The following is a 12,427-nucleotide window of genomic DNA, read 5'->3' as shown; positions in this document are numbered from 1 at the left end:
GAAAATGTCCAGTACCTGTTTAAAATTTGGACCAATATCAAATATAGCTACACTGAATCCAGTGACATGGTTCTTCTATTGCTTGCCTCACAAAACGTCTGCTACAGCCTTACAGTGCAGCTATACATCCACACTGTTAAATGTTGTACTCAGGAGAACACTTTTGAGAAACAGATGTGAACATTTTGAAGGCTTACTAATGAATGTATGGCCAATCTGTGCTCACTGTGGAAAACAACCTGTACAAATGACAGCAGCTCTCTTTAGTCATGCTTTGGTTTGTATGATCTGGAGACATATAAGATGATAGGCAGAATATCATTATCACAGAGATGAACAGTGATCCTTGCAAATATGCCTCAGGTCATATTTGGTGGAACCCTTGGCTGATGCTGCGAAGCCTCATTACACACCTATTAGTGAATGAAACACCAGAGCCACCCTGGTGTAATGGTTAAGAGCGGTGGTTTGGAGCGGTGGACTCTAATCTGGAGAACCGGGCTTGATTCCCCACTCCTTCACATGAAGACAGCTGGGTAACCTTGGGCTAGTCACAGCTCTCTTAGAGCTCTCTCAGCCCTACCTACCTCACAGGGTATCTGTTGTAGGGAGGGGAAGATGATTGTAAGCCGGTTTGATTCTTCCTCAAGTATATATATAAAAACCAACTCTTCTTCTTTAAGAGTAGTCTGTAGAACTGAGATGGAGTTTAGCCAGATGCTCTTTGCCTAATATGCATACAGCATCAATTGTTAGGCAGAGGCCATACTGTGAGTATGGATAATATGGAGTTTTCACAGGTCTTTCTAAAATGCATAAATTTCATATTACAGTCATCTGAGTGTAACATTTTGGTAAGATGAGAAACAATTTTTATTAAAGCCTGGTGCAAGCAAACTAGCTAGTCTTAAGTGCCAAAAAAAACCATGCTCATGATTATGTAATAAAATCCTGATGGTAAAACTGAAGAGCCCGTTATAAAGTATCTTCAGACAGAAAAAAAACCCTGGGCATTCCTGTGTAAACAAACAGGTAGCCTATAATGCTACCGGCCAGCACATTTTTTCATACTAGAAATGTAAATTTTAATAAAGTTTTTGTTAAGACAATTTCACTTGGGAAGCATCTATTATTTGTTTGCTCTCTGGGAGCAGATAATTCAGATGCTGTGAACAAGAATGTTGCCAACTTCCAAACCTTTTGGCAGTCATTCAAGACATCAAACTGTAGGAAAATTGTGCTGTATATTTGCTATTTGCCTAGTTCAATAGACTACTTGCAGTCAGAGTTGATCCTAGGCTGACAAATCTGCCAATGTGGGCATTTTCAGATTAGGAATGATTCAGCAATGACGATAAAAAGCTGCAGCCTGCACAGGTACAAAAAAAGAAGAAAATAAAACGATTATTGTTAGAGCTGGTTCACATAAGCATGCATGATCAAACACCATAGACAGAACGTCATTTCACCTCAGTTTTTCCAGTGGAGTCTGTTCACACATCCATCAGCAAATTGAGTGTTGAGTAATCATGCAATAAAACATGCCTGTGTGAATCACTCCTCACATCCCAATGGTTGAAGGAAGAATTGCATTATGCATATGCTGGCTCTGGGCCTTCCCAGAGACATAGCATGCAAGTTGCCTGTCATGAAGCTATGAGATGGCCACACAGGATCAGTCATCATTGGAAGTCAAGCTTCTGACATTTAAACATCCATTCTTCCTCTCTCAAAAATAATATGGATACAGAGCAGAACAGTTTGTGGCCCCAGCGGTGAATGAGTGAGCATGGGGAGGGGAAAAGCACAGACATAACACACTTATTGGGGTGTAAGATGGCCACAACTTTTATTAATAACAGCTGGCTTGGCATGTGGTGCTGGATCCGGCATCAGACGAGCCCGACTGGTGAAAACCAGCTGAGGGGAACGACCTGGAAGGGGTAGATCAGATGGGATCCACATGGGCACAAGGCACTGTGTGTTCCCCCTGCCACCTGGGTGTGTGGTACGTTTCACAGCCCCCAGGGCTAAAACTACTGGGATGCAGCAAATTGAACAGAAGAAAGCCACAAATGAGGGAGGGAGGGAGGGAGGGAGGGAGGGGAAAACCTGGAACAGAGTGAGGAGGTGGTACAGCGGGGGCCCCATATAAGCAGGGTGGGCAGGCCTGAGGGAAAAATTTCCTTCTCGGATCTGCTGGCCCAACTGACCTCAGGGCCTGCCCAGTTGCCTGTGATTGGCTGGCTGATGAGAGAGACCCCACAAGCAATTGGAGGCACATGGCCCCCCAAAGGGGAAGCCAGCATGCCAGAGGAGTGATGCCTGCCCCCAGCTACCTGCACCACCCCCACAGGGTGCAAAAGAGCCCCCCCCCCCGAGTTAGTCCAGGAGCTGCATTCTCATGAGCATGTTGCCTACGAGAGCCAGCATGGTGTAGTGATTAAGGTGTCAGACTAGGACCTGGGAAATCAAGGTTTAAATCCCCACTAGTGCCATTGAAGCTTGCTGAGTGACCTTGGGCCAGCCACACACTCTCAGCCCTGATCCCGGCTAGTTTTTGGATGGGAGACCTCCTCCAAGGAAAACCAGGCAGAGGCACGCAATGGCAAACCACCTCCAAATGTCTCTTGCCTATGGGGTCGCCATGAGTCATCTGTGACTTGACGGCACACCCACAAAAATGTTGCCTACAGCCATCCTGAGAAGCTCTTGCATTTCTTCAGTTTGTTGGCAGATTTGTTCAAGGTGTTCCTTCAGCTGGCTCTGGCTGAATGCTGATGAAAACTCCGAATCTGAAAAAAAGAAATGAGAATTCAGGTGCTGTGGGCGGATGTCTTCCCCTGGGCGACTTCTGCATGTGCAGCAGCCACTGGGTTGTATCCAGTCAACTGTTTCACTCAGTTTTGCCTAATTCCCCTTCCTTACTACAGCCCCCATCCCACATGGCATTTGTTCATGCAGTCCCTCCCCAATGACTTTTTTTGGGTGGTTAAAGGAGACCCCCCTACTTCCTTTTTTCACCATCAGAAACGTTGGTTGGATCCAACTCCTTGTGCAAGTGGAAGTGCCAGAATTACTGCTCACTACCTGCTTGAGGTAAGTGAAAGTGATTGTGTCCATAGTACAAAAACTGAAAAGAAAGGTACAGTGAGATGCAGGAAGCCTCTCTGACCCTTCCCCCACCCCCTTCAAGTTACTAGCTGAGCTGCTAGAAAGTCATGAAAGGCCAAAAGGAATGCAAGTGAAATGAAAGAATTTTCAAAGTGGTTCTTTGCACTCATGCTCATGCTCTCTTGTGTATTTGTAGGAAGGCGACTGCAAGGGAAAAAAACCGCACTGAATTATTATCAGACACTGAATTTACATTATATATTTTTATTTTTCAAGTAGCTGAATAAGACACAGTCTTAATAATCATACTAGACTGAATAGTAAACTACCAGTGTCTCTTAAGAATCTACCTGGTTTGGGTTTTCTGTCCTTCTCTCATATGCTCCCAAGTTGACCTGCCTCATCTCAAACAGCTGGTGTTCCTCCTTTTTCAGGTTTTGTATTCAGCCTTTTGTAATGCTCCAAGATTACTCTTGGAACCCACTTGGATCAGGCTGGCATTCTGATTTTGACTTTCCATCCACATCTTCAACCATCCCTGCACCTTTGCCATTCTGCTGATGGGGTATGAATTGTTTTCCTTCGCTGGGATGAATCCTTGGGCTCCATCTTGATGTCTGATAAATTCCTCTGACTTTTCCATTATGAACAGCATGTGTCCCACTCCTGTGTCCCCATACGACACAGGACAGTGTTCAGGAGAGAACTTTATAAGAGAATAGGCTTGTAGTCTATTGCAATGTTTATTGTATGTATCAGCTTGCTTTCACTGCACAGAAGCTTGGTAATCTACTGTCTGCATGGTTTACAGTATCAAGCCTTAGACAATTTCAGAAGGTAGCCGTGTTGGTCTGCAACAGAAGAGCTAGATTCGAGTCCAGTAGCACCTTAGGTCATTTATGCAGGGGAGATTTACCTGAGGTTTGTTGCTCACTGGACACACACTTTTGTGAGGGTCTCTGTGTCTGTGTCTCTGCTTCCCATCACCTGCTATCAGTGAACTCATAAAAGCAGTTCACACCTTCTGGTCTCAGGCGCCAGGCCTGATTGCCCCATGTATCTTCCCCCCCGCTGTTCTTCCTGTCAGTACTCCCTCAGGCCGATGCGGCCTTGGAAGTGTGATAGCTTCACCAGACTTCCTGGGACTCGTCTGATGTTTTGTATTATGCCAAGCTTGTAACTTCCCATAACAATAAGTGTGAACCCCAGTGCCCCGGTGCCCTGGAGTCAATATATTCTGTAAACCCGATTAGCCCCTCACTTGCAACTTGCTATCTGTGCCTGTCTCAGCTCCTGATGTCTTCAATAAATCCTTTGTTTCTTTATCAACGTCTGAACATTTGATTTTGAGAAGTAAACTCAGAGAGAGGGGATCTCTCACATTAAGTTGCAAGTCCTTGCCTCTCGAACTGCTGCTGTACCTTTTGGGACAGAATGTCAGGCGATGAGGAAAACACCCCTACTACCCCTGACGCACCGGACGGACCGGTGGTACCGGAGAAGCCGGATCCCAAGGAGGAGGGTGCCAAGCCAAAGAACCCTAAGGGTCCCATCCCCGACCAAGGCCGTGGACTTTTTAACAATTGGCTGGACTCCCCCAAGGGTTGGTCTCTCTCCCGAACCGCGGCGAAGGATCGCCGTTTGGCCTTCCCCAGCACGGGACTTGAAGGGGACCCGGCACGCAAGGAGGCCCTGATGGAAGAGGAACGCAGGCAGTGGCTGGAGGATCGCCAAGCCATGCAAGAACAGATGGAGTCCATGCGGCGGGTGATGGGTGAGATGGCTGCGGCCCTGGACGCCTTGAAAGTGCAACCGCCTGCCGGCACCCCTCCGGACGGAACACCGGCAGCCCCCCCCGCGCCTCCTAGCCTCCCGTCCCGTCGGGACCTGAAAGTCACCTATGACGGTTCGGGTGACCAGTTGACCTTTTTCATGGTCCAAGTGGACATTTTTATGCGGGAACAGGGCCGGACCTTCACTTCCGAGGAGTCCCGGGTGCAGTACGTGGCTTCCCTGCTGCAAGGGGAGGCGGCCGCCTGGATGGTGTTGCAGTATGAACTCCGCTCGCCGGTGCTACGAACCCTGGATGAGTTTATGGTAGCACTCCGAAACCGCTTCGAGGACCCGACCCTGGGTGAGCGAGCTAAAGCCTCCCTGATGCAACTGCGCCAAGGGACTAAGTCGGTGGCGCAGTATGCAAGTGAGTTTCAATCACTGGCCAGCCGAATCCTGGACTGGAGTGAAGCCACTTTGGTACAGTGCTTCAGGGAGGGCCTCAACCCGGACCTCCAGCATTGGGCTTTTATGCAAGGGAACCCCCCGGATGTGGAAGGTTGGGTTCGCCACGCTGCCGACATTGAGAATCGCAAACAACTCCTGACCTTGTCCAAACAACGCGTTGGACGAGACCCGAGACCCCGGAGTGACCGGGGCCGAGACTTCCGACCGGGAGGGAGCGGAGGTCCCTCGGCCGCTGAACGCCGTAAACGTTTTGAGACCGGAGTCTGCCTGACCTGTGGAGGAAAGGGGCACTTTGCGTCGCAATGCCCCTCTCGTGCGGGTCGTCCAAACCCCCCTCGCCAAGCCCCAACCGAACCGCAGAAGACGGCAGCTGAGGAGCAGCCCCGCCGCAGGAGCGGGCCACCGGGCCGGCGTTCCGGCGCACCCTCCGCTCTCCATGCGCGCACCCAGGATGTGATCTCCACCTCTACAGGCCCAACGGGGTCCCGGATTACAAATACCACTTTTGATTCGGACGGATCCCCGATTGCCACCACCCCATCTCCCTCTTCCAGTGAGGAGGAAGAGTGGGAACAGCCGGCAAAAAACGCCGTCGGTCTGCTGTAGAGGGGGCTCCGCAGCAGACCGCCCCTGTCGTTGTGCAAGGAGCTCCACCGATGGTAAGCGCCCAAGAGGACAATGTGTATGTACGTGTTCACCTGTCCCTACCCAAAGGGGGTCCCAATTTAGAATTCCCCGCTTTGGTTGACTCGGGGTGTGCCCGCACTATGATTAGTGAGGAAGCCGCCAAGAAACTGGGAGTCCGGCGCAAGCGGCTTCCGGGACCCCTCCGCTTTTCCCAAATGGACGGGAGCGATTTTAAACGGGGCCCAGTGACCCACCGAACTGCGGCCGTGATTATGTCGGTGGGAGAACATTGGGAACGCTTGTATTTTACCATCGCCCCCATTGTAACCCCAGTGGTGTTAGGGATGAACTGGCTACGGGGACATAACCCCTCCATCGACTGGGTTAAACGGGTACTCTCGTTCCCCGACAGCCCCTGTGGGTTGCATGACAAGGAACGGGTACTCAGGACTCCGGCCGCCGCATTGGTAGGGTCCCCCAATCCGATCTCCATTCCTCCTCAACTTCCCACAGAATACTCGCAGTTTGCGGATGTCTTTGATGTCAAAGAGTGTGACGAACTACCTCCCCACAGAGAGACGGACTGTGCCATAGAAATCGTGGGGGAAGGCAAACTGTCTAAAGGGAAGGTCTACCCCATGAGCCCTAGTGAGAAGGCGGTGTTGCGGGACTATTTGGACGCTAACTTGGCGAGGGGTTTCATACGCCCTTCCAAAGCTCCTTATTCGGCCCCGGCCTTCTTTGTGAAGAAAAAGACGGGAGATTTGAGACTGTGTATTGACTTTCATAGGCTAAACGCGGTCACCCAGTCTAACGCTTACCCTCTCCCTCTTATTCCCGACCTCTTAGCACAATTAAAGGAGGGCCGAATCTTCACCAAACTGGACTTAGTGGAAGCATACCACCGCATCCGCATTAAAGAAGGAGACGAACCCAAAACGGCCTTTTCCAGCTGTTTTGGAATGTTTGAATACCTAGTCATGCCGTTCGGACTTTCGGGGGCCCCCAGTGTGTTCATGCAATTGATTAATGAGGTTTTACATGATTTACTGTTTCGGGGGGTGGTGGTATTTCTCGATGACATACTTATTTACTCTGAAACCATGGAAGAACATGTGCGCCTAGTGCGAAAAGTGCTCCAGCGGCTGCGGGAGCACAAACTGTATGCTAAGGTATCCAAATGTGAGTTCCACCAACCTTCCATTACATTTCTTGGGTACGTGATTTCCCACCAAGGTTTAGAAATGGACCCCACCAAGGTCCAGGCGGTGCGAGATTGGGAACCCCCCACTACCCGCCGCCAGCTTCAGCAATTCTTGGGATTCGCTAACTTTTACCGCAACTTCATTCCCAACTTTGCCCAAGTTGCGCTTCCTCTCACCAATCTGTTGCGTACCAAAGACAAGGGGGCTAGTGCCGCGCTTCCCTCAGCCCGTTTGCAATGGTCCCCCCAGTGCCAGCAGGCTTTTGAGTGTTTAAAAATACTCTTTTCATCCGAACCTGTTTTGGCTCACCCAGATTGCACCAAGCCTTTCGTGGTGCAGGTGGATGCTTCGGATGTGGCCATGGGTGGAGCCCTATTGCAGAGAGATGAGGGGGGCCGGTTGAGACCATGCGCCTACTTCTCCAAAAAGTTTTCCCAGTCCGAAATTAACTGGGCGATTTGGGAGAAGGAGGCGGCGGCGGTCAAACATGCCCTCACCATATGGAGGCACTTTTTAGAAGGTGCCGAACAGCCGTTTGAAGTGTGTACCGATCACAAGAATCTCGAGGCTCTCAAGGGAGCTAGAAAGCTCAACGCCAAACAGATTCGGTGGGCCCAATTCTTCGCCAAATTCCGGTTCACTCTCAAACATGTCCCGGGGAAGGACAATGCCCTGGCAGACGCTCTGTCTCGACTCCCCCAGTATCGCAACGAGTTCGATCGCCCGGTCGACTCCCTGTTCACACCCGAGCAGCGTGGGGAGGTCCCCGGCTTAGCCGTCACCACCCGCTCCCAAGCCCATCGACCAGAAACCCCCCCTACGCTCAAGGGCATCCCGGAAGCCTTCCAACAGCGGCTCCGGGACGCTTCCTTACAGGAGGAGGAGCACCATCTCCTCCCTACCGGCCTGGAACGAACCAACACTTGGTGGATGCAGGGGGGAAAACTGTATGTCCCGTCCTCCCTTCGCAAGGAGGTATTGGGACTTGTACATGGTGCCAGATTGGCGGGTCATTTTGGCTTCATTAAAACACTTCACCTGGTACGGAGGCAGTTCTGGTGGCCCGGTATGAGAGCCGACGTGGAGCTGTATGTGCGCAGCTGCCCCACTTGCGCCACAGCTAAGAAACGGATGGGGAAACCCCCCGGGCTTCTTAAACCGCTGGAGAACCCCTCCCGCCCATGGGAAGTCATAGCCATGGATTTTATCACCGACCTACCTCCCAGTCGGGGAAAAACGGTTCTCTGGGTAATCACGGACCTTTTTTCCAAACAGGTCCATTTTGTTCCATGTGCAGGTCTTCCTTCAGCCCAGGGTTTGGCTAAACTATTTGTCACACATGTCCTCAGGCTACACTCGGTACCGAGGAAGGTCCTCTCCGACCGGGGGGTCCAGTTTGTTGCCAAATTCTGGCGAGCGTTTCTAAAACTCATGGGGGTGGAGGAACAGGGTTTGTCTTCCGCCTATCACCCCCAAACGGATGGTCAAACGGAACGAGTAAACGCAGTGGTAGAATGTTATTTGCGTTGCTATGTCAATTTCCACCAAGATGACTGGGTCGATCTGCTGCCATTCGCCGAATATGCGTACAACAATGCGCCTCATTCCTCTACCGGCTTTAGTCCCTTCCAAGTAATATACGGGACGGAATTCGGTCCTTTCGGTTCCGCCCCCGTCACACCTGAGCTCCAAACCACCCCTGATCTTCAGGAGTGGATCCAGGCAGTTAAATCTACCTGGCCGTGGCTGCTCAAAAATCTTGAGAAGGCAAAAAGCAAGTACAAGGAACAAGCAGACAAACACCGGTCTCCGGGATGGGAGCTAAAGGTGGGGGAGCAAGTGTATCTGTCCACCAAAAACCTCCGCTCCCTACGGCCCTGCAAAAAACTGAGCGACCGTTATGTGGGACCTTTCCCCATTACCAGAGTGATCAATGAGGTTACCGTGGAACTGAAGCTCCCAAAGACTCTCAAGGGAGTTCATCCGGTTTTTCATATTAGTCTTCTCAAACCCTATGTGGCAGCCCCCCAGTTCCACCCCCCTCCCGACCGTGAAATTCCTACTGTGGTAGGAGGGGATACCCATCTGGAAATATCCAAGGTCTTAGACTCCAAATGGAAGAAGGGGAAACTGTTTTACTTTGTTCGTTGGAAAAACCTTGGGTCCGCTCACGACGAGTGGGTGGCCGCACCCCACATGGCGGCCCCTCGCTTGATCCGAGAATTCCACCTCGCTTATCCCGATAAACCTCGCCCTCTCGAGGATCCCGGAGGGGGGCCTTAAGGGGGGCAGAATGTGAGGGTCTCTGTGTCTGTGTCTCTGCTTCCCATCACCTGCTATCAGTGAACTCATAAAAGCAGTTCACACCTTCTGGTCTCAGGCGCCAGGCCTGATTGCCCCATGTATCTTCCCCCCCGCTGTTCTTCCTGTCAGTACTCCCTCAGGCCGATGCGGCCTTGGAAGTGTGATAGCTTCACCAGACTTCCTGGGACTCGTCTGATGTTTTGTATTATGCCAAGCTTGTAACTTCCCATAACAATAAGTGTGAACCCCAGTGCCCCGGTGCCCTGGAGTCAATATATTCTGTAAACCCGATTAGCCCCTCACTTGCAACTTGCTATCTGTGCCTGTCTCAGCTCCTGATGTCTTCAATAAATCCTTTGTTTCTTTATCAACGTCTGAACATTTGATTTTGAGAAGTAAACTCAGAGAGAGGGGATCTCTCACAACTTTCCTCTTGGGAATCTATGCACCAGCAATCTCCAAAACTCAAATCAAGTCCTTCCCCTTTAAATGCTGCTTTGTAATTGGCTTACTTCGTAGTGCTCACTGTGAGAGAAAATCCCCCCCAAAAAACCCCAATTGCCACATAAAAAAACATTTTAAGTACAAACAACAACAACAAAAAAAAACAGAGCAATCTAAAAAGGTGTGTGGGGGGGAAAATCCAAGACTCGGTTTTAAAAAGCCTTTCTTCTGCTCAAAAAGAACTCCGGAGGAAGCAGGAAGTATTGAATGCCTGCCTCTTTACTTTGCTTTGTGATTGGCTGTGAGAGAGCTTTGCCTTCAGCACGGAGATTTCAGCTGGGCTGAGCCCAGGGGAAAGGGAAGAATCGGGTTAACAGAGGAATGGGCCAGGGCTGGGCGCGAGGTAATTTCTAATGGACGGAAAACTCATGCAGAACTCCAAGGAACAACCGAGGCCATTTATGCATGGGAGGTTTTGCCTTGCGTTTGCCGCTCTCTAGATGCACATTTTCCCCATCCGAATTCTCAGAACTCTGCATGTGGGCTTATTTTTGAGTTTTGAGAGTTTGGATGGGGAAAATGTGCATCTAGAAAGCGGCAAATCCAAGGCAAAACCTCCCATGCATAAAAGCTACTTGTCAGACGGAAGCGAATGTGAGTCCAAGTACCTGTGCATAAATGACTTTAGAGACCAACACGATTTTTCAGGGTATGAGCTTTCAAGAGTCAAAGCTCCCTTCGTCAGATAACATTAAAATCTTGTTGGTCTCTAAGGTGCTGCTGGACTCGAAGCTAGCTGTATGCCCTTACACAGTTTCTTTTTTCTGCATTGTATTGTAATTCTGTAATCCTATTCCGATTGAATTGCTTGTTGGATGTTCTTAAAATTTTGTAATCCGCCTTGAGTTTCAGAGAGAAAGGTGGACCATAAATGCAGTGAGTAAAGTCAGGATCAGGACATATGCAGGCCTACATGCTGCAAAGATCACTCCTGCCTGCCACTAAGCCTTACATTCATATTTGATTACACTGAAATAAAAGTGAAAAAGTCTGGTTTCCTGGGTGCTGGGCAGATATCAGTAACTGTAACTTCTTCCACTACATGCACTTGTGGGTTTTTTTTTAACTCTAGAAAGATTACTGCTTTTTCTCTTAACCTTTTTAGAGCTGAAAGTGATCGCTCCCAGAATTCTAGTAGGAAGCTTGCAACAAACCCTGTCGGTACCCATGCATTCCCGAGAGTCGGCATACGGGAACGGCGGGGAGAAGGCGCAGGCAAGCCATTTGCCAAAAAACAAGCCTCCTAAAGCCATTCGCCAAAAAACAAAAAAAAAAGCCTTTTTGCGACTTTTGTTGTTGTTAAACGGGGCCTTTCGCCCCATAGAGAACAGCGAGGCTGCGCCTGCTAAAAAGCAGGCGCAGCAATGCTGTTTTTGGCGTCGGCGTAATGGGGCGAAAGGGGAGAGGAAGCTGCCTACCAGCGGCTCCTCCCCCCAGCTCGCCCCAGGAATGCCCCGGGAATGCCCCAGGAATGCCCCACTGGCACCGCAAGTCTCCGCCGTGGCCTGTGCCACGGGGACACTTCACCGGTGGAGGGGCGAGGCGCAGCTCTGCGGCGCTCAGGCACCGACGGAACTGCCCTCGCCGCCAGCATAAGTGCGTCTTGTTCCATTATTAGATGCACTTACACTGGCGGCAAGGTCACGCCGCCTCCTAAAGGGATTCGTCCCCCCCTCAGGAATGCATGGTAAGTCTATCTAAATGTATGATTAGAATCTCTGTGAAATGGGCTTCCATTCAGACCTTTATAAGGCTTTGTGTTATAGCTGTGATGCTTCTGTTCAACACCGACGAGATGAGCTATTTTGCTGTAGCACAGACACCCATGGAATTGCATCTAGTACTGAGGATAAATATGGGATGTACCTTTCTGTAACAGACAAAGTGTGGATATACCCAGCTGCTGAAAGCGAGTCTCTTGGTGGGTAAGATACTTCACGAGGTATTGCTGAATCTTGCTAACATGGGATTTCAGCAGCTGCATCACCTCCCCTGTACAATTCACAAGGAGAAAGCAAGAGTCACCAAACAAAATACGACTGTGGCACCATCCTTACAAATTACAACTGAATTAAAATGTTGCTACTGTATCATATGTCTAATAATGTTTTTCCTTCTCTAATTTTTATTAAAGAATGATGATGATAAAATAGAGAGGATCTTGTGAATATGTGCCATTGATTGACAGGCATAATACAGGCTTGAAAATTAACCTTTATGCCTCCAATTCTGTCAACTGAAAATTCCTAATGATAAGATTCCTAAAGAACTTTCTTCACTAAGTGCTGTAGTCCTAATATACAAAATGATTCTGTATCTCAAATAAAAGCGTTTAGGCCTTGTGTGACAGAAATCTTGTGTGGCATGGACTTTTCAAATGAATCATGTGAGATGTGGAAATATGATTCTATGATTCTATTTGAGCAGCTCTA

At 49.6% G+C, this 12,427-nt stretch overlaps 1 protein-coding gene across 1 annotated transcript in view; it reads right to left on the bottom strand.

Annotated features, from left to right (window-relative positions):
- Positions 1–2,652: 2,652 nt before the first annotated feature.
- Positions 2,653–12,427, bottom strand: part of LOC130480076 (uncharacterized) — a 58,350-nt gene continuing 48,575 nt past the window's right edge. The window contains exons 13-14 of the mRNA XM_056852496.1: positions 11,862–11,987; positions 2,653–2,795 (exon numbers count right to left, since the gene is read on the bottom strand). Of these exons, the coding sequence (XP_056708474.1) occupies positions 2,653–2,795; positions 11,862–11,987 (269 nt within the window). The remainder of the gene's footprint in view (positions 2,796–11,861; positions 11,988–12,427) is intronic.

Source organism: Euleptes europaea, chromosome 7 (assembly GCF_029931775.1).
Source record: "Euleptes europaea isolate rEulEur1 chromosome 7, rEulEur1.hap1, whole genome shotgun sequence".
Lineage (NCBI taxonomy): Eukaryota > Metazoa > Chordata > Lepidosauria > Squamata > Sphaerodactylidae > Euleptes > Euleptes europaea.
This window is presented reverse-complemented; position numbering and strand designations above follow the sequence as displayed.